Here is a 27,708-nt window from a genome sequence, read left to right as displayed (position 1 = left end):
ATAAATAAATTTTTAAAATTTAAAAAAAATTAAAAAATAAAATGTTATTAAGGAAAATCATAAGAGACAGAAAATACATTTATAATATGGTACTATAAATAATCCATATATAAGTAGACTGTGCAATTAAAACCCATGTTGTTCAAGAGTCAACTGTATTTTCTTTGGTATATTCCGTGTTCATTTTAAACATTCAAACTATGAAAAATTATGCTAGCAAAATGAAAACCTTTATCCCAAATAAAACTCTCCCCCAAAATAAAAATTATTAAAATTTGATAAAATTGTAGCCATCTTTCTGTGCCTCTAAATACAGAGCATTTAGGTTAATATGGAGATAGATAAATGCATAGAACAATGCTTTTATAAAAATGGGATCATATCATAGATAGTACTTTTAACATGTGGATTAAATTTTATTTTAGTTTAACAAAAGTAAAAATAAAATGAAGAGGATAAAGTAAAAGTAAAAATGAAGAGAATTTTGAGCTTCTAATAAATTATTTGAGTCAACAAAGATATATATATATGTGTATTTGTTTCTCTAAAAGATTTCTCTAAAATGTACTAAATAATACTAAGAGGTTAGAGTGTTTATGCTTTTAAAAATTGTATATACATATAATACATATGTATTTTCATCATTTGACTCTTTGCTATAAAAGATATTAGCACTCACACATTTCTTTTTTTTTTTAAGATTTATTTATTTTAGAAACAGAGAGAGAGAGAGAGAGAGAGAGCATGGGGGAGGGGCAGAGGGAAAAGGAGACAGAAATTCTCCAGCAGGCTCCCTGCTGAATGAAGAGCCAGACTCAGGGCTTAATCCCAGGACCCTGAGATCATGACCTGAGCTGAAATCAAAAGTTAGACGCTTAATCAACTGAGCCACCCAGGAGCCCCAGCACTCACACATTTCTATTTATATTCCCTTATGACCCTTCATTTTTCTATTTGTATTATTATATGTACATTATCCAAGTTTATAGCTTTCATATTCTGTTCTATAACTAAAAATAACATGTATTTTAAGTATTAGTTTTATATTTATATATATTCAAAGTGCCTCCTATTCTTCCTTCTTTCTTGAGAGTTATATATTGGTTCATTTTTAATTGGATGGATTTCATTGTTAAGTCATTTCTTTAAGAATATTCATTTATGTTACAGTCCCCTGAAGTTTTTTTTTTTTTTTTTTTATGGTAAAGAATGTTGGATGCCATTATACTTGGAAGATAGCACGGTGGGTGATAATAGACATGTCACCCTTTTATTCAGAATATTGTAGACTTTCTTGCCCACTGTCTTCTGGTATGGAAGGCTGCCATTTTAAAATCTAGATTAATTTAATATTTTCTTTCATTCTTTTAGATGATATTCTGTTTCAGCCTGGTCTTCTTAAGCTTTTCTTTAACTTTGAAGATCACTTAACTAACACATGCCTTGGTATTAAGTGCTTTCTCTTAAATGTCCTTAGAACATGGTATATTCTTTAAATATATGGGAAATTTTCTTTATGATATCTGCTGCTGATACGTTTGTTTTATTCTCTATCTCAATGACATCAAAGATTTTATGTTTGTTCATCTTTATCTTTCTTGTTCATTGCCTATTTTTCAGTTGCTTTTGATCTGTGCTTTTTCAACTTCATTGATTACAATTACCTCAAAATGTCCCTTTATGTCAGTAATTTGACTTCAGTAGGTATCTGTTTTGTTTCTTATCTATTCTAATTGATTTATTAGTTCTTTAGTGATGCTTTTTGGTTTGCAATTTGTATCCTTACATTTGTAACCTCCTGATTTATCTGATTCTATTGTTTCTTTTTTTATTGCCATTGAGTTATGTTAGCTTTTTCTGAATTCATTTTCTTACTCCACAGCATGAAATAATTTTGAGAAATTTCCTAGATTGGTATTCTGTCTATCTTTGGCATGCTATGTTTTTCACTTTTATCGTTGCAATATATTTGCATAGTTACTCTTCCATTTCTTTTCATTTGCTCATACTTGAGGAAATGTGTACAGACAATTCATGTATTATTTTAGAGAGGATGTTTCTTATTTTGTCTCATCATATCAAGGACCTTTTTTTTTTCCCCTCCCCCTTAGCTCAGTTTGGAAGCTGAATACATCACGAGTACCCACATTTTTAACTTGAGGGAATGATGGGATTGAGGAAGTTCAGTCTTTATTGGGAAACTTGGGTACTTCTCTCTATTTTAAGGTTTTTATTTATTTATTATTTATTTATAAGTGGTGTGTAGCAACATTATTGGTGGAGGAGTCATGGGTATACTTCCCCTGGGGAGATGGATTGTTTATTAGAGTTGGACTCTAGAGGTTTTACCAAGTGAGTGTATAGGCTTGAAACTATTAGTCTGTAAAATACAGTCAGCTTTACTATTCACACTTTCCTGCTTCACTTTCTGCTTACCATAAGCTCTGTCACTCCTCTTCCGGCTGAAGAGGAAAAAGATTAAAATGCATTATGTATATACAACTTTGCTTAACTCCAGAACTGGAGGTTGTTATGAGAATTCTCAGCATTTTGTCATTTCACCAGTAAATCTCACTGGAAGTGAGGATGAGAATAAAGGGTCAAAAATTCACTTCTCTGAACAGGGCAAATTCTTCTCACTGCACCATTGTTTTTGTTGTTGTTGTTGTTTGCTTCTTTGTTTGTTTTAATTAAAGTCAATGGCAATGGGATTTGTCCCTTTTCTTGTTCAGACATGGTTCATTTCTGTTGTTTACTTGTTGTTTATTTGCATTTATAATTTCTTGACCATTTCATTAGCTGTTGGAGTAAAATGAGTCTGTATTGCACCCTCAGTCCACTCTTTCTCAACTAGCTTTTACAACAACACAAACATATAAGACTAAATATGGCTATTTTACAGCTGAAAGTTAAGTAAATTGTCCACCATTATGTAGCTAGTAACTGACAAGGCTAGAATTAAAACCTGTCTGTCTCCACTTCTAGGTTATTGATGGAGTATACTGAAATTATGATTGAAAATAAAGTTAACAAAATAATTTATTTTACCTGGGTGCAAATATTTTGGAAGACTAAAGGGAAGGAATTAGATCTGACTGGATAATGAAAACAATGAAGAAGGAATCAGGATACCCAAGTTTAATTTCTTGCTGTTTCTTAAAGCAGGTGGTGAATTTGGAAAAAAGATGATCCAACTTCCTGAGTTTCAGTTTCCTTGTGTATAATAATGGTGATGATGACAATGGTAGTGGTGATTGTCATGATATGGGACTACACATTTACTTGTACCAGAAACAATATGATGGACTTTATAAGCAGTATACCATTAAATCTCAAAACAACCATTTGATATACATGTCTATTTTACCAATGAAGATACTGAGAATTATTCAAACTCACTAAGGCTCATTTGATTCAGGGACACATACACTCTCCCTCTCTTTCTTAAGATTTATTTATTCATTTGAGAGAGAGAAATAGAGAGAGGGGAGGGGCAGAGGAAGAGGGAGAGAGAAAGAATCCTCAAGCAGATTCCCTGCTGAGTGCGGAGCCTGATGTGGAGCTTGATCCCAAGATCCTGAGATCATGACCTGAGCTGAAATCAAGAGTCAGACACTTAACTGACTGAACCAACCAGGCAGCCCATAGGAGCACAGACTCTCAACCACTAGCTCTATTGTCTTTCCATACCAAAAGTCTAGCCTGAATGGTCTACAAAGACCTACCAACTTTGAAATGTAGAACTATGGTAAGCAGAGGAGATGACCATGCTCTTACATGTCTCTCAAATATAACTATTAGAGTTATGGACTGGGTGTCCTAAAATTAAGTCTTAATATGATGAGATTTATGCTTTATGTTGTTTATTTCAACTTAAAAAAAAAAAAAACAACAACAAAACAGCATTTCTTCACCTTAAACATGAGAATTAACTCTTCATCCTCCTTTTTCCCTTCCTTTTTTTTTAACAATTCAGCCTAAATGCCATGAAGGGAGTTAAGTAAGATATGTGTCCACATGAATGTGGAAGATGAGAGTTACAGTGGCCCAGCATGAGGTCATAGAGCCTGAGAGGGATGAGAAACATATCCTTGCAGGGTAAAGTGTAGGGCAGTGGTGGTTCAGTGGCGAAGAGGCAGAGTTCAATAAAGGCGATAAGGATGCCTACGGTGGGGTAGTCTGGCCCAGGATATCAGAGTCTGAGAAGGCTCAGGAGGGTTCCATTGCCAGGAGAGGGTGATGAAGGTGGAAACCTGGATTCTGGTGTTGGAACCAAGCAGAGTGAGGACAGTCTCCATAGGGAAGGGGTGTCCCAGTGTGCATTGTTAGATCTGAAGGATGTGAGAAAATTATGCACTGTGGAATATGACCATGCACAGTGTGTCAGAGGTCAAGTGAAGTGAAAGAGAATCCACAAAGGATGGGATGCTGCACAAGGTCAGTACCTGAGGGAGGTGAGAAGAGAGGGAACAGCCCAGTAATTGGTTTCAGGGCAGGTGTGGGAGTAAACTCGGGAGCACATATCAGAACCTGTGTAGGGTGACAAGGACCTTTACAAGGAAGGTGGTAGCAGTAACTGGAGATTAGTTATATACAGGGGAATTGAACAAATGCATAAATATGTCTATACACATAGACACATGTTGAATGAGAAGGTCTCAGAACAAGAACACCTCAATAACATTGAGTACACTTAGCATCCAGATCATGGTTTCTAAATACCATTCTCTAATAAAAGAATCCAGGTTTCCTTGGTGGTCGGTGGGGGGTGGGGGGGTGTGGAGACTACTTCCATGGCGAGGGTAGGAGATACACAAGATAATTCTGGAACACTTTCTTGTACCAGAAAGTAAGGAAGAGTTCAAAGAATGATAGGCACATGTCAAAAAGACAAACCACTTTAAATGGGCTCCTGCTGGCCAAATCATTGACAATTTGGCCATCAAAATAATATTAATGGCTTATAACTTGTTTAATAAAATAAGAACTCATGGATTCACACTGACATAGGAGACAAGTTTGATAGAAATATATTAATAAAACACTTAAATATTCAATGAAGAGCAGTATATTTGCATTGTCTCAAAAATACCTAAACACAAAATACTTACTAATTATAAAGAGGAAAAAAAGTGGACATCTGGGTGGCTCAGTTAGTTAAGCATCTACCTTTGGCTCAGATCATGATCTCAGCGTCCTGGGATCAAGCCCTGTGTCAGGCTCCCTGCTCAGCGGGGAGTCTGCTTGTCCCTCTTCCTCTGCCCTTCTCCCCTGCTTGTGCTCTCTCTCTCTCTCTTCAATGAATAAATAAAATCTTTAAAAAAAGAGAGAGAGAGAGAGAAAGAAAGTAACTTTATAGTGAAGTCTGGCAGGCAGTACCTTAATCAGTGACCAAAGTTAACTTCAGCAGTTTTGAGGCAAATAGAAGTCCTGTACCACCTGATAGGACGCAGTATAAAGCACACAGTATTCCTGAATCTAATCATACTGAAACAGCAGACACTAAGGAGCACCCAGCTGGGCAAGGGACTGGGGGACAGAGGATAAGACAATATGATCAATATACTCTGGCAGATGGAGGAGGAGTCTTCTTCAAGGTGATAATTTTTAAAAATAAGAGCCATTTTTCACTGGTTTTATTACGTTTTTTAAAGTCTTCATAGACCCTTTTATTACCTATACCCTCAACATACATCTCCTACCAGGTCCACTACCCTGTCCTTGGTAGCTGACTGCTCAGACAAACCCAAAGTGAGTGAAACTTTACCAAATTACTGCCTTGTAATCTTTGGTGATGTCAAAGTCAGAAAAATCAAGGAAAGAGTAGGGAACTGTCCCACACTGAAGAAGACTAAAAAGATACAATTAAATGAAAACTGTGATTCTTGACTGGATCCTTTTGCTATAAAAGATTTTATTAGAAAAATGTTGAAATGGGGCCTGAGGATTAGATACTCGTACTGAGTCAATGTTATTTTTTTTTTTTAATTTGTTGGTTTTACTGAGTTTATATACAAGAATGTACTTTTTAGGAAATATAAAAGTCTTTTGGGATGATGTGGCATTGGTTTGCAAAATTATTCTGAATGGTTCAGAAAAAAAAATATTTCTTTGTACCATTCTTATAAGATTTTCTGTGTATTTGAGATTGTTTCAAAATAAAAGTTGGGGCACCTGGGTGGCTCAGCCGTTAAGCATCTGTCTTCGGCTTAGGTCATGATCCCAGGATCCTGGTATCAAGCCCCGCATTGGGCTCCCCGCTCAGCAGGGAGTTTGCTTCTCCCTCTCCCACTCCCCCTGCTTGTGTTCCCTCTCTAGCTGTCTCTTTCTCTCTCTCTCTGTCAAATAAATAAATAAATAAATAAATAAAATAAAATAAAATAAAAGTTAAAAAAATGTATATTGGCTTGATATCTAATACAGAGTTGCATTCACACCGGGGTCAAATGTTTCACATGGTGTTTACTCTTCTGTTTTCAGGTGCTGGTCTTTTGAGTCGTCCTATTTTTACCCAGGAGCCACAAGATGTTATTTTTCCTTTGGATTTATCAAAATCTGAAATCATCCTGAATTGTGCTGCCAGTGGTTACCCTTCACCTCATTATAGGTAAAGTCCTAGCTCTGGGCACAACACTGTTTTTTTCTTTGTCTTGGATGTAAAACATACATACAATAAAGTGCTTAGACTTACCTAATTTGAAGGGTGCAGCTCAGTCAGTGATTTTTTACATGGGTATACAGCTGGGTGCCCACCACTCAAATAAAGATACATACATTTTCAGTATCCTCAAGTGTTCCCTCATGCCACTTTCCAGGTGATAACTACCCTACCCCCAGCCCAGGACTCTGTCTTATTCATTAGATTGACTTAGAAGAGTTATTCTTGAGATTGGTACCATGGAGTGCCATGTTGTGGCTAGAGTTGAGAGGAAAAAAAAAAAAGAGAAATAAGGAAAAAGGAAGAAAGGAAAGGAAGAAAGAGAAAAGAAATGGAACAGAAAGATGGAGGGAGAGAGGGAAGAAAAAATAGACAAGTAAAAAGAAGCACAAGAAGATAGGAAAAAAGCAAGAAAGAAAGAGAAATAGAAAGGATGGGAAAAGCAAGAAAAGGAAAAGATTTGCTTCTTCCATTTGAAAGACTCTAAAGTAGAAGCTGCTTTCTTCCCCCAATTTGGGGCTACAGGCTCAGTTGCCCCAGTTACAATGACTGTGAAAATGTTCCCCTAAACAATTTTAAACAAGATGCAGACTTTTTATTTTATCAGATCAATTTCTGTGACTCCACCGGCGTATCCCATTGCCAAAAAAGCACTGATTTTAGAAATGTTGAATACAGCTATGTACCCTCAAAGCAGAAAAAGATTTTTTTTTCTGGGCAAGTAGAAAAAAATTATGTTTGTTTCTCACATATTACCTGTAGAATAACAGGAAGGAAAAGTCAGTAATGTTTTTGTTCTTATGAGGTTACAATAAAAGCAGAGGGGTGCCTGGGTGGTTCAGTCGGGTAAGTGTTGGACTCCTGATTTGCTCAGGTTCATGATCACAGGGTCATGAGATCAATCCATGCATGGCCCTTCTCACTGAACATGGAGACTGCTTAAGATTCTCTCTCCCTCCCTTTCTGCCCCTCCCCTACTCCCGAGCAAGCATGCATGTGCACCCTCTCTCTCTCTCTCTCTAAACAACAACAACAAAAAAGGCAGAATTTGATCCACATTGTGAGAGGAATTCACAAATTTAAAAATATATACATGTATATACCATGCTTGTATAAATAATAAGGATATTTTGTTGGTAAGAACTGCATATGCAATGTGAATATCAGGAAAGACAATAAATATTAAAATGACTGTTATAGCTTTGTGTTCTAAAAGCGTTTTTTTAAAGCCTAATTTTTAGCAGTGAAATTGAATCGACACACATGAAAAGTAACAATTTCAGTCCATTTTGGCAAAATAAACTGGTTTTGCCTACTTTTTTATGTTGCATTAGAAATATCATATTTATATGTATAATCATTTTGATCTTAAAATGTCTAGTTAATTTAATAAATGGTTGAAAAGCACAAAGTTAGAGACAACTCTCACCTTGTATTTTATTGGACTTACTTCGGCATTTTTTTTTTTTTTTTTTTTTACAACAAAGGAACTGAAAAACTATGTCTTCTCATTACTTACTAAAGCTTCCCTATCTGTAACATACCCAAACAAATGAAGCCCATCAGTTAGGTGATCATTTACTTTATAAACTGGTTCTCTCAATTCAGGGTTTGTATGTTTGTTTGTTTTCCTTAAACAGTAGTTGGTCTTATTTAATTTAACGTACAGTTAAATATATAAAAATCTGATTAATACATTTTTCACAATTAATACTTAAAGTTGTAATTTTATTTTTGAGAGCTAATTTGATTGATCATCACCATTGGTAGGGTTTATTAAAGGAAAAACTATACATGAATTCCTGTAAAATAAGAAATATTTGCTAAGTATAGATAAGATAAATCATCAATCATTATATAATTGGCTTGTAACAAGCAGAAAGATGTAAAGTAGTGGATCTCATGACAATTTGCTCATTAGCTTTTACTTATGAAGAAATATTCTGAATGAAGAGACTACAGATTTCACTGTTGTTAAAGGCTTCTGTTTCTAAGAGACTTGTAAATTAGTAGGCTAAAGACAGGTAATTTAGCTTCTTATTTTCAATCCCCTTAACCTGGTTTAGCTCATCTCTAATATTATAGCATAAAATACTCATAGGCAAGAGGCTTTGGAAAGAGAGTGAAAAAAGAGCTGTTTTTAATGCTTAAATGTCAGCCTCAGACCAATTTCCATGATAATAAAGCAAAGGGCAGAGATATTTCAGATAATGCACATTAGCAACAAAATGTGAAATTTTAGCTTTAATATGACCCTTTCTAACTTAAATTTTATTAAAAAGACTCATTCATAACCTTAGATTGTGTGTGTTTGTGTGTGTGTGTGTGTGAACGTGCATGTGTGTAATAGAGGGAAAATCTTTATGATAGACATTCTAACATTATTTGAGATAATTTGAATATACTGTGAAGTCATGTGAAAGAGCCTTTGATTAGAATGAAGAGTTATCATTTCTAGTCACAGCTGTGATATTTAATATGTGACTTTGGAACAATCATTTCTCTGTCTTGTCATCAGCTTCCTTATCCATAAAGTGAGGGTGTGGTTGATTTTAAGACATGTTTTCCTTATTCTTTTTTTTTTTTTTTAAATATTGAGTATGTATTTCCAGAGTTAGGAACACTTTTCTTTGACATACTACAATATCATTATCATACTTAAGTATTTATCAATAATCCATTAATATTATCCAATATTCTCTAGTATTCAACCTTCCCAGATTGGTTCATACATATTTTTTCTAGTTGACTTGTTAAGATCAATTTCTAATTTTTTTTTTAAGATTTTATTTATTTATTTGCCAGAAAGAGAAACAAAGAGCACAAGCAGGGGGAGTGGCAAGCAGAGGGAGAAACAGGCTCCCTGTTGAGCAAGGAGCCCAATGTGGGACTCCATCCCAGGACCCTGGGATCATGACCTGAGCCAAAGGCAGACATTTAACCGACTGAGCCACCCAGACGTCCCAAAATCAATTTTTAAATTAGGTTAGCACAATGTCCAAAAAATAGCAAGGAAGATTGTGTGGCTGGAAAGAACAGAACTCAATACTAAGTTTCACAGACTCACAGAAGGGGGCAAAAGCAGAATCACAATCAAAACATCAGTTCAATAAGTGAGAGAAGGTGATCAGTGGTAACTGGATAAAATGAACAGTCTGCTGCTGTCTGGCAGAGATCCATAGGCCTTTTTTTTTTCCACTTTACTTTGTTTTTATTATTTTTTCCTGCCCTCATGGAGTTTATTTTTATTTTATTTTATTTTTTTTAATTAACGTATAATGTGTTACTGGTTTCGGAGGTGCAGGTCTGTGATTCATCAGTCTTATATAATACCCAGTGCTCATTACATCACATGCCCTACTTAATGTCCACCACCCAGTTACCCCATTCCTCCACCCCACATGTTTTCCTTCTTTTAGTAATTTCTCTTTAGGAAAAGAAATCTCATGGGGGAAAATAAGCAATATCTAAAGCATAACTTTGGAAATAGTTTAAAAGCAACTTGTCTTCCAGTCATTTCCCGTGAAGTGAACACATGAACAAATAGGATTTCAGTGCAAGTGTGAAAGTACAGAAATGTGAGGCAAGTGTGAACAAATCTTCCCTGTAGAAAGGGTCACTCTTAATTTTTTAAAGACCAGGGAACACATGAGAATTAAAGAGGAAGCTTTGCAAAGGGAAGGAAAGTGGGTTACCCAAAGTTGGTACTTGGATGGGATTGCTTATACTTAAAAGTCTAAGATAATCAGATAGCAATGAGCTTATTTCCAGCTCAGAATATTTATTTTATTTGGGAAAATGAAGCAACACACACATAAATGATTTCTATGGCAGATACACTCTATCAGAAGAAGGTCTTTGAATGTCATGGAGGATTTCTGACAGATCTCCTCTTGACCTGATCACCACAGGAAGTTCCTTTCTCTAATTTAGTCTGCTCTACCCTAGTCATGAAGACATTCTTAAGTCTGAGAAGGGTTAGGTGTCTTCGTGTAAGAATCATAGCAGTAGTCACTCTGCCCTTTATTCTTTTCATTCATTTTCTCATTTCATCTTAACAACCCCATGGGATAAAGCAGGATATACATTATTGTACAAATTTTATAATTGATTGATATGACTTCTGGAGAAATTAGATGACTCATCCAGGGATACACAGGAAGGGAATGTCAAAGCTAGGCCAAGGACTCTTTCCACAAGGTCAGTGGTGTCAAATTTAGTGCACATTATAATCACCCAGAGAGACTGTTACAAATTTAACTTTTGGAGTTCTCCTTCATAAGTCTAGGAATGGGCTCAGAAATAAACACTTTTAACAAGCACTCAATATAATTCTAAAATAAGGCCTAGTTCTGAAACACACACACACACACACACACACACACACGCACCTATTATCTAAGGACAACAAACATAGCCCCAAGCCATTATGTTCTTGATACAGGGCTTAACTACTTAATATTAAAGGATGTTCTCCAGAAAAAGGTCAAGATTTTAGTTCAAATTCATTATGTTTCCTGGAATTAATATGGTATTAATGCAGATGTTAAAAATAATCATTTAAAGCATATTTCCTACTTTGCATTGTAGGAAAATTCTCCTGGGTATGCAATCCTATCAGTAATGTGTTTATGACGATCACTTGAATTCATTAATACTATTCCTCCATTGATTTAAACATATTAATTAGGACAAAGCCCACACCAGGAGCTGAACCCCTGATCTATATGCACAGTTTAATAATCATTGTACCATAGTGATTAGAACGATTATGGGGATACTGTGAAAAATTCATTTGCTGCAGCTAAGCCAACAACTTTGAATTTGTGTTGAAAAACAATTACCAAGCTTAATTAGGAGCATGTAATGATGACAGCAGTTATTTCAGCGATTGATTCCAAAATTAAAGAGTGCTGACAAACTAAGTGTGGTATATCCTTTGCTTTGAAAATGAAAGGGAACATGGAGGTCCAAAGATCATGCCCTGTAAGCAAATTGTGAAAGACAGTATTATAGAGCTAGTGAGAAGAATATTAGAGTCTTGGGATAGGCCTAAAACAGAAAATGTTTCTATATTTTTTTCCTCCAAACACTGAGAACAAAAAACTGTACAGATTTCTCTAGAAAAAAAAATTTGACAAAGTTCAGGCAAATGAAACACACTGGTTTTGGCTGTTGTCTTTCAACTTCTTTTTATTAAAAGGAAGTTGAGGTACACAAGAATTGGCTAAATAATTTTAAAGTTGATTGAAAACCTCTGATTGGTTTGATATTTGGTCAATCACTTCTCATCTTTCATATGGTGGAGGATTACCTAAGTTTGTATTTCTTTTCTACTATGGTAGACATTTGGATTTTTCAAGATGTTCCTAAAGAAGTCAATGACATTTGGAAGAATACCATAAAATGTAATTTCTTTTGTATAGTTAGCCACCCTCATCAAAATATTTTTAATATGATCTTAGCATGAAAGGGAAAATCATAACAAAGCTGGCATTCTAAATATACATGGTTTGGAAATTAGCTATGTTCCATAGGGTAAACCCATTCCTTTGTTTTTCTACAAGTTATAGGGTGAAAGGTGGGTGAAGTAGGTTTGGTTAGAGATGGTTACTGGGTATTCATTCATCTTAAAATGATCAAATGGAATTTTCTAAAACATCTTACAGTTCTTTGAAAATAAATATAACTGTAAGGCCCTTCTGCTACTTAATTCATGTACTAAAAGATTATTGACTAATAGGTAAACCAAGAGACTTTTTGCTGTCTAAAATAAAAACCTCCCAAATTGCATTTGTTTTGTTAAAGTATAATTTTAGGTTGGCATTTCTAAGTACTGTTGAAATATATTCAGTGTGATTAATTTTCCAAGTAAGAGATGAACAGAGACAATCATGTTCTAAAGTAGTCAGGTTATTATTGTTTTGTTATCAGCCTCAACTTGGCATTGGAAAATCTTTGCTGGCTTTCTTTATGCCATTTGTAATATATGCTTCTTGGATTTCTATCTCTAAATCATTTTCAATGTCCAATTTTTTAGTATCAGTTGTGGGGGTTCAGGTATGGTATATGTTATTTGAAAAGTCGCTGACAGAATAGAATGGCCAGTATCTTTGTCTGAATGTTTCAGTTTTATTTCTCATGTCAAGAGTTATGTTACCTCTTTGGACACACGTGGGTGAATGTTTGTGATTCATAAAGAGTGGAAGATCTTTCAAATAACCTAGTTATTAATATCACTGAGCTACTGAGTATAGTCATCTTTGGTGAAACTGAAGAATTGTCTCCACGTGAAATCATGTTTGTTGTTTGTTGTTGTTGTTGTTTTAAATGGTCCTAGCAAATACATACATACATACATACATACATACATGCGTAAATGGTCCTAGCAGTTACAACCACATGTTGTTTAAGATTAGGAGTGGTCAACTCTGTATATTATAACATAATTTGATTTTTTTCCCTTGAAGGTGGAAGCAAAATGGCACAGATATTGATTTCACCGTGAGTTATCACCACAGGTTGGATGGAGGCGATTTGGCAATCAGTAGCCCCCGTGCGGATCAAGACACCGGCGTGTACCAGTGCCTGGCCACCAACGCTCTGGGGACGATTCTGAGTCGGAAGGCAAAGCTCCAATTTGCATGTGAGTTTGTGGGGGACAATCTAATCCCTGTGTTTTTTTAATACAATATTTTTTATATTCATATTAGGAAAAAAATCTGGCTTTGCTAATCATCTGTTCTTTGAGAGTGATTAATTTATGGAGGTAAAAAGTTTTAACTATGCATTTTATGAATTCTCTCTTGGGGATAGTCAAAATCCTCTTTAAAAAAAGAAGAAAATATCAGTGTTATTATATTTTATAAATTATGTTTAGAAACATATCTAAAAGTTCCAGATATAAATATTAAGAAAAAGATGTATGACATATTACTATTTTTCTTTCTTTTTTTTTTTTCTTCTTCTTCTTTTGCATTATATATTAGTGTTCAGAGCACAGGAAGAAAAAGCTGAGAGTAGAGATGTCTTTTGGGGGAGGTGGGTGTTCTCTCAGGAAAAGTGATTATGCACCCACAGTTTGATGTAGGTGGAAATAAAGTGGTTGCCAAAGGCAGGCTTTATATTAACTGTAACAATGTCCAGCTGCATCACATAAATGTCATCCAAGTAATTACCCTGGTGACATTTGAGGACATTAGCAGATGAACAATAGACATATTGCCTCTTATATCCTTTATATGTAGTGTTTCCAGGGACTGAAATGTTTCATATTGGATCCAGGAATAGCCTTGATTGAAAGTAATTATATCTGTTGATGTAGATGGAAGAGGAGCCTTGAATTTCTCTCTCCCTCTCTCTGTCTTTTTTATTCTTTAATTTCTCTCTTTACACCTCCTCCCCTACCCCTCCTCCACCCCTGCCCACCTGAGAGGACATATCAGGAGGCCAACGAGTTAGCAGCTAATCCTTTGGGTGCTCATGGAAAAGGGATATTCTGTCTGTTACTTTGAAAAAATAATTGTTTTGAAATTTTATTAATGAAATATATATCCAGAGCCTATCTTGCAGAACTACTGTAGTCATCAGTAGATACACAAATTAATAATTGAGTCTGTTTCCTGTTGCAGGTCTTGTGTTCCAAAGATTCCTTGCTCATGTACAGTTCCCCTTATGTTGGCCATTTTGGGAATGGTCTTGTTTCTGAATATGTGTGTGTGTGTGTATGTGCATATGTGTTCATGTGTGTATTTAGTCATATGTATATATACACAAGCATTCTATAGGTACATACACAAATATATATATGTATATGTATATGCATATATACACAGACACACATATATGTACACACATACATTGCTAAATGTATCTGAATGCATTTATATATGTGGAAATAGAAAACACAGAAGTTTATGGAGCTAAGTGGAATATGAACAAAGGCTGGTGGCTATTTTGAAACTTAGGATAAAGATAATCACAATACTTGGTTTCTGCATTTTGCCCAAGATCATCATTTGGAAAAATAAAAGAGAACAAAATGCTGATCAGAAACTTATATTGTAGAAATAAATAATTGCTCCAGAGATTTTGAATGATTCTGCCACAGTAATTATTTATTTCTCCTGCTTGGATAGGATGTGACCCTAGAAGATACACATGAGTTGGATCAGATTCTGTAGGATAAATTTGACTTTCTGGTAGAGGAAATTTGACTTCCTGGGAGAGGAAAATGTCTCTTTGAGTGTCTCTAGAGCTATGGATTCTATCTATTCATGACAACAACTGAATACCTATACCTAAAGTTAATGCACTGTGCTTAACAAAACTGTAGATTTCCTCTTCTTCATCCCCTTTTTAAAGAAAAATGTGTCTTTAAATTCCCTGCATTATTATTTCTTATCCCTTTTCTGTTTAAAAATACATGTAACTAGGGGCACCTGGGTGGCGCAGTCGGTTAAAGCGTTCAACTCTTGGTTTCCCCGGCTGGGGTCGTGATCTCAGGGTCATGAGATCGAGACCTGCACGTTGGGCTCTGCACTCAGCATGGAGTCTGCTTGAGATTCTCTCCCCCTCTCCTCTGCCCCTCCCACTTGTGCTCTCTCTCTCTAATAAATAAATAAGTTTTCAAAAAAAAATTACATGTAACTAGGAGCCTCTTTAAGTTACAATATGTTTGCTAAAAAAAAAGAAAAGTTTTAAATTAAAAAGAAATTATATACTTTTATTTGGATGAGTGGGAGAAATCAAATCCGTCTTCACTGACTTTCCTGTTTCTTCATAAAATGTTCCTTTTTGGGTTGAAGGTGTATGACTGTTGATCTCTAAAAGCATTTCTTTTACTATTCATGCAGAAAGCAGGATGGCCTATATCCATTAACTGATCTTTCTTCTGAAAACTTAAAGGATTTTAGGTTCCAAGTCTGAAATTTAGGGAAACAAAAACAAGAACCACACCATCCTGTCTCTCTGTCCAGGACCTGTAGTGGTGCCATATGCCTGAAGTGTTTCCTGCTGGGTTCAGGGAGAGATTTACTTGAGTGTAATTCTCTTTCTTCATTTGAACCAACCCTAAGCATAACCAGCACATTTTAGTAATTTAGAATTATTTCCCTCCATCTCCTGTGTCTCATAAGTACCCTGTGAACTCACTTCAGTCATTTGTTCAATCTGTGTAGTAAAGTACAGCTTTAAAAAAGGTGAAAATGCCAGATTTAACTTTGCCACCCACTGTTGTACAACTCTCCATGGTTTACTCAAGGTGGTTTACACGAGGATCTTAGGAATGAATCAAAAAAGTGTTGGTGACTTACAGTCCAGGAGCCTCTATTTACAAATCCTTTTGTCCTAATCTCATTTTAAAATATAGGATATTAATTTTGCAATATAGGGGGGCGCCTGGGTGGCTCAGTCGTTAAGCGTCTGCCTTCAGCTCAGGTCATGATCCCAGGGTCCTGGGATCGAGCCCCACATCAGGCTCCCTGCTCAGCGGGAAGCCTGCTTCTCCCTCTCCCACTCCCCCTGCTTGTGTTCCCTCTCTCGCTGTGTCTCTCTCTGTCAAATAAATAAAATCTAAAAAAAAAAAAAAAATTTTGCAATATAGGTTTTCTGCAATTTCATCCAAAGAAAGTACATTTGTATCTACATGTAAATCTATAGACAATTTGAGAAATGTTTATTCTTAAAGAAAGAGAGAAAGGGAAGAGAGAGAGAGAGAAACGAGAGAAAATGGTAGAAGGGACATATTTAATCAAGAATAAGTTTTCTTGGGCGCCTGGGTGGCTCAGATGGTTAAGCGTCTGCCTTCGGCTCAGGTCATGATCCCAGGGTCCTGGGATCGAGTCCCGCATCGGGCTCTCTGCTCCTTGGGAGCCTGCTTCTCCCTCTGCATCTCTCTCTCTCTGTCTCTCATGAATAAATAAATAAAATCTTTAAAAAAAAAAAAAAAAAAAAAAAAAGAATAAGTTTTCTTATGAAAACACACTCAGTATCACTAATCATTATGAAAATGTAAATCAGAACTATAAGATACTGCTTCACACCCATTAGGATGGCTGTTATTAAAATACACACACACACACACACACTGGAAAATAACAGATATTTGCAAGGATGTGGAAAAATCGGAATGCTCGTGCATTGGTGGTTGGAATGTAAAATGGTAGAGCTACTGTGAAAGACAGTATAGCAGTTCCTCAAAAAAAAATTTAACGGAATTACCACATGACACAGCAATTCCACTTCTGTGTATATACCTCAAAGAATTAAAGGCAGGACTCGAACAGATATTTTTATACCCATATGCATAGCAGCATTATTCTCAATCGTTAAAAGGTAGAAACAACCCAAATGTCCATCAACATAAATAAAGAAGATGTAGTCTGTGTGTGTGTGTGTGTGTAGAATAGAATATTATCCAACTTTGAAAAAGGAATAAACACAACATCCTGCTAAATGAAATAAACCAGACACAAAAGGACAAATATTATATGATTTCCCTTATCTGAGGTAACTAGAAAGGCAAATTGATAGAGACAGATGGCAGAGCCGTGACTGCTAGGGACAGGGTGGAGGGAAGAATCCAGAGTTAGTGTTTAATTAATACAGAGTTTCAGTTTGAGGTGTTGAAATTTTCTGGAGATGAATGGTAGTAATGATTACACAATCTGAATGTGTTCAGTTCCACTAAATTGTACACTTTAAAATGATTAAAATGGTAAATTTTATGTTATGTGTCTTTTATTACTATTTTAAAAAATAGTATCATCAGAACTCAGTGGAATAAAGTAATCATTTCAGTTGGATTTTTTTTCTCTCTCATAATTCTTAAAAGAAAAGAAAAAGAATAAGTTTTTCTTATTAAGTATCTGCTCTGGTTCTTTTCACATAGCAAGTAGAATCTGAATGCTAGTCTCCAGCCAAATGGAAAGTTCCTAAAGTGCAAGACCTGTATCTTCAGTTTAATTTGAAATCCTCACCACCACCTTCATAAATTTCCAACAATGCCCATTTTGGTAGAAAAGGCTTTTCGTAGGCTGGATAATAACAGTAGTCTAACGCTAAGATTTTCGATACAGACAGATCTGAGTTCAAATTCTATCTCTGTCAAAAATCTAGTGGCAAAATCAGGCCACCTCTGAACAACAGTAAACCTCTGTTATGAAATGTATACAATGGAAATTATAGCATCGGAGGCAGGATAATGACCTGGATTGCAAAGCCGGGTGCTTTATAGAATTTGTGAAATTCTTCATGAAATGATAACTCTAATTCTTCTTGCTACTTTTAATTACTTCCCTCAATTTGGCCAAACATGTACATATTTCAAACTGCTGTAGTTACTCATAGAAAAATCTTCTAATTTACATTTTAAAACTTCCTCTGGACTAGTTAGTTCCTTCTCTTGTTTTTAAGACTTCTAGGTGCTTTGACATATGTTAACTTTCTTGAGCTAGGCAACCAGCATAGGAGATAGATGTTATTGTTCCTATTTTGCAGATTAGAAGCCTGAGGCTCACTGAGATGGGGGCTTTTTAAGGGTCCATTGTTAGAGAACCAACTGAAACTTGAATATAAAAGTTGAGACTCTTAAGGGCAGGACTTTCATGTTATAGTATCCTTCCCAAACACTGCCCACACAAAACCCATGTGCTTCTTTTTTTACTTAATTTGCTGTTGGCATAGTAATTGCCTAAATATTAAGCCATATCTTCAGGACAGTTAGCTTCACAATAAGTCTGGTGGTAGATGCTTTTGAAACCCTGTCCAGATCCCACTTAATGGACAGCGTGCCTATCCTCAGCTTTTAATGACCACAGCTGCACCTGGTCTATCTTTTATGCCCCAGACTCCCTTGGGATCAGGCTGAAGCCAGACAACAGCTGAGAACCAACCCCTTCTTGCTTAGCTCCTTCCCAGGCTGTCTTCTGCTTCCCTCCCTCCCTTTCTCATGGGAATGTTCTCTCTCTAAATCATACGCACTTGAATGTCTGCCTCAGGTTCTGCTTCTAAGGGACCCAAAGTAAGACAGACACTAAACATTTAATATAAGATATTCGATCTACTTATTGATAGAAAACTTAGGTCCAGAAGCCTTTCTCATATGAATTTCTATAGTAAGAACAAAGCTATACATCAAAATAAAATTGTGTTAACAACTCTGCTTCCTATCGGTTGGCAGTCAATTGCATAGTGTCACTTTGACCTTCAGAACAAATGAACTATGAACAGCCTTTCAGAACCTAACCTGTCCCTGGGAAAGACTCTGTAGGTACATACCTCTAGATAATTGATGGCTTTTGTTTGTAACTTTTATCCTGATGTTCAGCAATTCAAAAACACCCTCAGAGTTTATTTTAGGCTCAGCCTGTAACTCTTTGCCTCATCCTGATTCATCCCACCATGAAACCATGCTAAAATGCAGCCCATGTATACAAAACTATCTATTATAAAATGTACTCCTAAATCAAATCTGTCTTTAACCAGCTATGTTACCCAGACAAGACATTCATCTCTGTGGACTTATTAAAGGTATGTTTTGAATTATTTGATTACAAAAGTCCCCTTCAGTTCTTCTACATAAGATTCTCTCATTTCAGATTGTCAGGTAGATTTCCATTTTAAGCATTTCCTTCCTCCCCCCCAACCTCAACCCTAAAGCAAATTCAGCAGGTGTCTAGTTACCAAAAGCTCCTGCTACCAACCTGGTGTTCTTGAATGATAAAACCAGTTTGACTTTTTACAAGCTACAGTTGTAGCTGCTTTGAATTTCTTCTATTTCTCAAGGACTTTGGTAGTAAAGGTTGAATGTAGACTTCTTCCTTTCATATGTATGTTAATGAATTACTCTGTACTTGTGTGAGAGAACATTGCATCTGTCATTGCTGTTTAAAATGTCAGCCTTGAGAAAAAAAGATAGGTGTTTTGAAATAAACCTATGATTTCACCGAGCTGTATTTTCTTTTTTTTTTGAGATTCTTGTAATAATACAGCTCTACTAATGAATAGATAAACATTTGGGATAAAAGTTACTCATAAATAGCACTTTTTGGTTATGCACTGTTTAATATTTAATCACAGATACCATTTCAAATAAGGTTGTCCCATTATTGCAGATCTACACTGGAGCCTCCTAACTGGCCATTCATTTATTCATCCGCCAACCATCCAGAAAACACCTTATTTATATGCATCTAGCCCTGTGCTAGGGCCTAACGATTAAATGGTAAATAAGAAACAGCTACTCCCTGTCTTTACGGAGTGAACAGCTGAAACCTTAAGCACAATTAAAAAAAAAGAAAAGGAAAGAAAGAAATTGCTAACATTTCTAGAGTACATGTTATAGAGCAGGCATTGTTCTACACTCTTTATGTAAATTAACTCCAGTGAGCCTCAGAATAACCCTATGAGGTTATTTTCAGATGAGCAGATTGAGGCATAGAAGAATTAAGTAACTCGCCCTGTATCACACAAATAGTTAAGTGGCAGAGTTCAGTATTTAAACCCATGCAGTCAGAATGTAGAGTCTACATCCCTGCTGCCTACCGAACCTCCTTAAAAAAATACCAGGTGAAGTAAGAGAAGTAGACTTAACCTATAATGCAGCGCAGAGTAGGGAATAGTAAGGTTTGCCTGGATTGGGAAAAGGGCAATAGAAGTCTTCCAAAGGCAATGTGGCTTGACTTAGGCATTGAAATATCAGTTTGTGTTCCTGATACAAGTGCATGGAAGAACATTCAGGATGAAAGTCTATCCAAGAGGAAATGCAAATGTGTGAACAAGCCCAGGTAAAGAAAGTATGAGAAGATTGACAAAAGACCAGGCATGATAACAGAAATGCAAAAGGCCATCTTTATAAAATGACTAGTTTTCTAGGAAAAGGCTGGAAAATAATTTGGAGGCAGGTACATCCAAATTTTGGAGGCCCTTTATATCCAAGCCCAATCTAAACAATGGGATGATTGAGTGATACTATGAAATGCCAAAGAAACACACAAAAATCCATCATACTGTGATGCTTTTAGGCAGAGGCACCAGAGGAAAACTGTCTGTGTTTGAAGAATATTCTCCAGTCAATGTGACATTGTGCACAAGTGTTAATTCATGCATAAAATGGGGTGTTAATATTACTCACTTCATATAGGATTGGTATCAGGACAAATACTTATTAAATGTAGAGCAGAGGGTAAGGGTGACTGAGTTGTTAATGGATTGCTCAGCAGAGACCTGGCTAATCAACTATCATGTAATAGTTGGTTGGGACATCAGTATTTATTCCCAGAACAATGGAAATATTTTGAACGAAATTAAGGATTTTGAAGTTGTTTATAAAATGTAGTTTGAAAATGCCACATACTTTTCCTATAAAAATATTAGTCTGATACATTAATGATATTACTAATATTATTGAAACCTCTCACTACACATATTTAGGGATGCTCCAAACCTCACTTTTCACACTTGTAACATAGGGTGAAGGAATTCTTGCTCCACATCAGAGGGATGATTTTAGAGGGCTCAAGGTTAAAATGCAATAATAATTCATTTTAAAGGGCTATAAATATAGGCATTTACAATCATCATAATTTTTTTCCTGAGGAATGCCAAGGGTTTTATATCTGCAATGCCGTTCATCTTTATTCTATACTTGTAAGCTATTCTAAACTGTGTTTTACAGATGGAGAAATTCAGGGTGGGGGAACTCTGTTACTTGCCCAAGGTCACCCAAACTACAATAGACCGGAATTTCTCATATCTCCATCTCAAAATAATTTTTAAATATATATTTATTTATAGATAGAGAAAGTAAAATGGAATCCACCTGAATAAAAACCATTGTCACAGCACAACAGAAAAGGTATCCAGGTAAAAGCCATAATATAGAGGTCTTTGATCAGTTTAAAATGTCCTTAAAATTTTTTCATACGTAAGAAATGCAAAAACAGTTATACATGATCCTGATGATATGGTGATAAAGTACATTTATATCTGAAAAAGAAATTAAGACCAGGAAAAGAAGCTTTAAAAATAACACTTAAAAACTCATTTGGAAATTGTAAAGTCTCCGATAATTGTGAAGTATGTGTTAAGTGGGTAATGCATATCTAATTACAAATGAAAATGTTAGATGGCTTTTAACCTTTTTTTTGTATATTAGAAAAGAAATAGCTAAACAAAGTGGGAAAATACATATTTTCTCTTTAATTTCTCAAAAAAAGTTGATAAATTAGTATTGGTTTTTCATTATCATTTGGGAAATAGCACTACACAATGTTTCAATGAAATTAATATTCTGAATTTGTCTTAACGTACTAATAACCACCAATTGATATATCAAGGAGAAAACTTCATCTTTGATTTTAAAAACAATTCATGTCTTAAGTAAGGGGACTTGGAGCAGTCACATAGTTGAATTACAGTAAGCCACTATTATATTTTTAAAATCAACAGGAAAGCAGATTATCCAATATTTTAGCCTCATTTTTTCTTCACCATCACTGATGGACATCTATTTATGTACCTTATCAGAAATGATACTCTCAAAATTCAGGCCTCCTCTCACCTCTCACCTTTACTTATATTCAGTAGGACCTAGTCTTTTGGTCCATTTGAATAAAATTGCACATTTAAGCTGCCAGACTGACTTGGGGTAAGAGAGGGAAATGTTAAAAAGTAAGGTATTCATCCTATCAAAACTGAGAGTTTCTGATTTATAAAACTAAGAAAGAAACCCAAAGCTGAAATGTTTATTTGTTACTCTTGTTCTATTTGACAAATGGCTTTGAGGAAGTTATGAGCATAGCCCATAGAGATTTTGATTCTGAGATTTATAAAGCAGGTTGAGAATTACAGCAAAATTTTTGTTTGCATTAAAGAATCAGATGAAATATTTTTTTAGATTTATTGTTAATATATATCCAATGTTACCTAATAGCAAATTAGAATCAAGTATTTAAAAAAAAGTAAATAGAAATATAAAGAAGTTTTGGTGTCAACTCCTGGAAATGTTTATCATATTTTAAGGTATTAATTTATACATTATATTTTCCAAGAGGTATAACCCATATAGAAAACTATAAAACACATAAATATACAGCTCAATGAAGCATGACTAAGCCAGGTCCAGAATATTGCCAACACCCCAGAATGCCCTCTCCTTTATACTCTCCCAGTTACTACTTCCTCCTTCGTCTCCACCATCTCATTTGTAAATTTATAATTGAATGTTACATTTTGAATTTCATATGGATAAAACCATACAACATCTATTCCTTCAAGTCTGGCTTTGTAGCCAGCAGTGTTTGTGAGACTCATCCATGTTGTCGGTAGTCACTGTTCATTCATTTCCATCACTATGTAACATTTTATTGTATAAATATACTACAGGGGCGACTGGGTGGCTTAGTCGGTTAAGCATCTGCCTTCGGCTCAGGTCATGATCTCGAGGTCCTGGGATCGAGCCCCACATTGGGCTCCCTGCTCAGTGGAGAGCCTGCTTCTCCCTCTCCCTCTGCTGTTCCCCCTGCTTCTGCTCTCTCCGTCAAATAAATAAATAAAATCTTAAAAATAAATAAATAAATAAATAAATAGATGTACTACAGTCTATGAATGACATCTGCTATTAAGGGAACTCAGGATTGTTTCAAGAGGCAAAGATGAATAATTATTTATGAATATTCTTATATATATCTTTTGGTACAATTGTGCATACATTTCACTGTTGTACATAACATAGAGTAGAATTACAGGGCATTTGGGTATGCATATTTGCAACTGTACAAGATAATGCCAGCAGTTGTCCACAGTGATTTTATTAATATAGCTTCTTACCAGCAATACTTTTTTGACAATACTTGCTATTGATGGCCTATTTTATTTTGTTTTATTTTACTTTATTTTATTTTATTTTATTTTAATTCTATTTAAGATATAGTGTAATGTTGGTTTCAGGAATAGAATTTAGTGGTTCATCACTTACATATAATACCCAGTGCCCATCACAAGTGCCCTCCTCAATACCCATAACCCAGTTAGCCCGTCCCCTCCAACAACCCTCAGTTTGTTCTCTATCCTTAAGAGTCTCTTATGGTATGTTTCCCTCTCTCTTTTTTCCCCCCTTCCTCTATGTTCATCCATTTTGTTTCTTAAATTCCATTATGAGTGAAATCATACGGTATTTGTCTTTCTCTGACTGACTTATTTCACTTAACATAATACACTCTAGCTCCAATCCCATTGTTGCAAATGGCAATATTTCATTATTTTTGATAGCTGAGTAATATTCCATTATATCGTGTCTTCTTTATCCATTCATCTGTCAGTGGATGTTTGGGCTCTTTCCATAATTTGGCTATTGTTGATAATGCTGCTATAAACATTGGGATGCATGTGCCCCTTCGAATCAGCCCCTTTATATCCTTTGGGTAAATACATAGTAGTGCAATTGCTAGGTTGTACGGTAGCTCTATTTTTAACTTTTTGAGGAACCTCCATACTGTTTTCCAGAGTGGTTGCACCAGTTTGCATTCCCATCAGCAGTGTAAGAGGGTTCCCCTTTCTCCACATCCTCACCAATACCTGCTGTCCCTGTGTTGTTAATTTTAGCCATTCTGACAGTTGTGAGGTGGTATCTCATCATGGTTTTGATTTGTATTTCCCTGATGATGGGTTATGCTGAGCATCTTTTCATGTGTCTGTTAGCCATCTGGATGTCTCCTTTGGAAAAATGTCTGTTCATATATTCTGCCCATTTCTTAACTGGATTATTAATTTTTTGGGTGTTAAGTTTAATAAGTTCTTTATAGATTTTGGCTACTAACCCTTTATCTGATATGTCATTTGCAAATATCTTCTCTCATTCCATAGGTTGCCTTTTAGTTTTGTTGATTGTTTCCTTCACTGTGCAGAAGCTTTTAATCTTGATGAAGTCCCAATTGTTCATTTTTGCTTTTGTTGCCCTTACCTCCAGGATGTGTCTAGTAAGAAGTTGCTGCAGCAGAAGTCAAAGACATTGCTGCCTGTATTCTCCTCTAGGATTTTGATGGTTTCCTATCTCACATTTAGGTCTTTCATCCATTTTGAATTTATTAATTTGCCAGTCTTTTAAAAATTTTAGCATTTTGGGAGCATATGTAAGTGTATGTCATTTTGTTTTATTTTTAGATAACTAATAAAATTGAGCAACTTTTTTATGTGTATTGGCTACCTGCAACTCCCCCCCCATTAAAAAATTTAAATCATTTTTTAGGGGTGCTGGCTGCTCAGTCAATAGGGCTTGAGACTTTTGATCTTGGGGCAGTAAGTTCTAGCCCTACACTGAGTGCAGAGATTACTTAAAAATAAAATCTTAAAACAAAATTTAAGTCATTTTTCCATTTTTCTGGAGTTTTCTTCCTTTTTCTTAGTGACTGATTCTAGATCTGAGCACTTTGTTGCTTTTATATAGGAAAACAGCTTCTCCTACTGTGTGACTTGCCTTTTTACTCTCTTATGTCTTTTGATGAACAGAAATTTTTAAATTCCATAAGGTCTAATTTATCAATCTTTTCCTATAAGTGATGGTGCTTTTTGCAAAATTTTAAGAAATGTTCCCTTGCCCTGAATTCATGAAGATATTTTCCAAATTATCTTCTATAATTTATTGTTTTGTCCTTTGTGTTTAAAGTTGCAATGCACCTAGAAATTATTTATTTTTTTGTCTGGTGCAAGGTCGGTTCAGTATAGGTCCAGTATACATTATTTATTTTCCCTATAGGGATCCAACTGAGTCAGCAGATATATTAAAAAATGCAGTCCTTTAAAAAAAAAATGCAATCTTTCTTCACTGTTCTATAATACCAAATTTGAAAGAAATCAAGTATGTATGCTTGGGACTGCTATTAGGTTCTCTATTCTCTCTTTCACTGGTATATTTGTCTACCATTTTGCAAATGCCACACTCTATTAATTACTGCAGTCTTACAATAAGTCTTTATGTCTGGTAGTTACTAGAATAGATGAGATGGATAAAGAAAAAAATGAGGCTCAAACTGTAAGCTAAACTCAAGGAGAATAAAACCCAAAGAGGATAAAAAGAATAACAATTAATATGATAAGGTCGTATCCAGTTACCCAAGTTGAGCTTTCTAGTGGCCAAGACAAAGAAGGGTTCATATCTTTCACGGGATAAAAACATGCCATTGTTCCATAAGCATAATTGCTCTGACTCTAGAACCTGAGAGAAGTTTCTCCTGTGAGTGCTCATCAAGAGCAAAGTGGGTGATTCAGTAAATGACATTCCCCTCACCAACATGCTCACACACTTAACAACACTGGATTTCCTATGGTGGCTTCTTATATTTCAAAAATAAGAGCTAACATTCATTAGGTACTTCTCAGACCTTTTCCATAACATTTGTTAGGAGGCTTCCCAAACTATATGCCCAGTTTGCCATTACTGTAGCCATTATTACCATCAAGATGTGTGAATCCCACCAAACTCTTGATTTCTGGCTGTAGCCATTACAACATCAGTAGGTCCTCAGAAACACAAGCAATAAAAGTGAGTTGCTGAATTCTTCAGACTTTGAGTGAATCATGTGCTCACTCTGTTCATATATTTTGTGGCTTTTCTTGGTGGAAGGTTTACAAAGCGTATCTCCCTCCAGAGTTCTTGCTTATTTCAGAAAACTGGGTTAAAATATTCTCCTTGAACATTCCTGTGTGCTTTTATGAGGCTGAGTCTCTTCCTATAAGATGGGTGCTTGGGAGGAAAGTTGTTCTGGTTCCTGAATTGGTGTTATTATATTTATGTAATCCCCTTCATTATTGTAAGAGTGAGGAAATGATAGAAATTTATAGAAATAAGGCACATAAGCCTTTCAACTTTTGCGATCTGAGGATGACTTCTATTATAGATGTTATAGACATATGTTTCTGAAAGAGGTACTAACCTTCTCAACAGTTCTTCCTAGTTAAAGAGAATAATCTGTAGTTCAATCCTCAAAACTACCACGTAAAATTATAATCCCGATTTTATAGATGAAGAAAATGAGGATCAGAGAAGTGAAATGTGTCCAGAGACGCTAGAAAACAGTGAAGCTGGGATTTGATGGCAGTCATTCTGATGGTTTAACCCACCTCCCTAATCATTTAATGAGTGCTTGTCCAATATTAATGTGCATACGAATCACTTGTGGATTTTATTAAATACAAGTATTGATTCAGTAGGCCTAAAGTGGGGCCCGATAGTTTACATTTCTAGCAAGCTACCAGGGGACACTGATGCTGCCAGTCTGAATACCAGAGTAGGAAACATAGTCTCAAAATAAGATTTAGGACATTGCCTAAAGGCAATCCAGTAGCAGCATTACTATAGGGGTCACCCCAAGGTGATACAAGGAGGCAGCTCTCTTATGGTCTACATGAATCCAGGGGAAAAGCAAATATTAATCTATATTTCCAAATTCGAAGATAGCTGTTCAACGTATTCATTTATACATTCAAATAATGCATATTTATTGAGCACCTACTCTGTGCCTGACAAATGTGAGCTCTATTTGTGCCTCTGCTTAACTATAACCATGGGCTTGCCATATATGTATACAGAACACTGGGAGAATTATCCAAAGTAATAGGTTTTTTACTATAATCCCCTGTCAGAAATACTATCCCCCTAGGCAATATTTCTACTCAGGACACCAAGAAATGCAAATGAGGATGAGATTAGATCTACAGACAGGATTTCACAAGTTAACTGCAGGTTGTTTTCCCTCTTTTACAAGAATTGTGCAGTTGTTTCCCTAAAAAAAAAAAAAAAAAGAATTGTGCAGTTGAGAGATCAACTTTCACATACATATTAAGAGTTGTTTTGCATAAATCAGTTCTTTCATGAATGGAGATTATGTAACGCTTGTTTAATTCCCCCAGAAATCCCATCCATAAGAGCTACTAGACTTCCTCTTACTAGTGTTCTATCCCTTGAACACAAAGGATTTAGTTTAATTATTTCATCAATTGTAAGCAAAAGTAATCAAAAAGTAAACAATTGTGCTGGAGGGCAATGCCCCCTG

The 27,708-nt window shown here is 35.5% G+C and overlaps 1 protein-coding gene across 2 annotated transcripts in view; it reads left to right on the top strand.

Moving 5' to 3' along the window:
• CNTN6 (contactin 6) overlaps window positions 1-27,708 on the top strand; it is a 292,999-nt gene that overhangs the window by 120,383 nt on the left and 144,908 nt on the right. For both annotated transcript variants that reach the window (XM_036079841.2, XM_036079849.2), the window contains exons 3-4: window positions 6,481-6,607; window positions 13,129-13,304. In XM_036079841.2, the coding sequence (XP_035935734.1) occupies window positions 6,481-6,607; window positions 13,129-13,304 (303 nt within the window). The remainder of the gene's footprint in view (window positions 1-6,480; window positions 6,608-13,128; window positions 13,305-27,708) is intronic.

Source organism: Halichoerus grypus, chromosome 1 (assembly GCF_964656455.1).
Source record: "Halichoerus grypus chromosome 1, mHalGry1.hap1.1, whole genome shotgun sequence".
Lineage (NCBI taxonomy): Eukaryota > Metazoa > Chordata > Mammalia > Carnivora > Phocidae > Halichoerus > Halichoerus grypus.
This window is presented reverse-complemented; position numbering and strand designations above follow the sequence as displayed.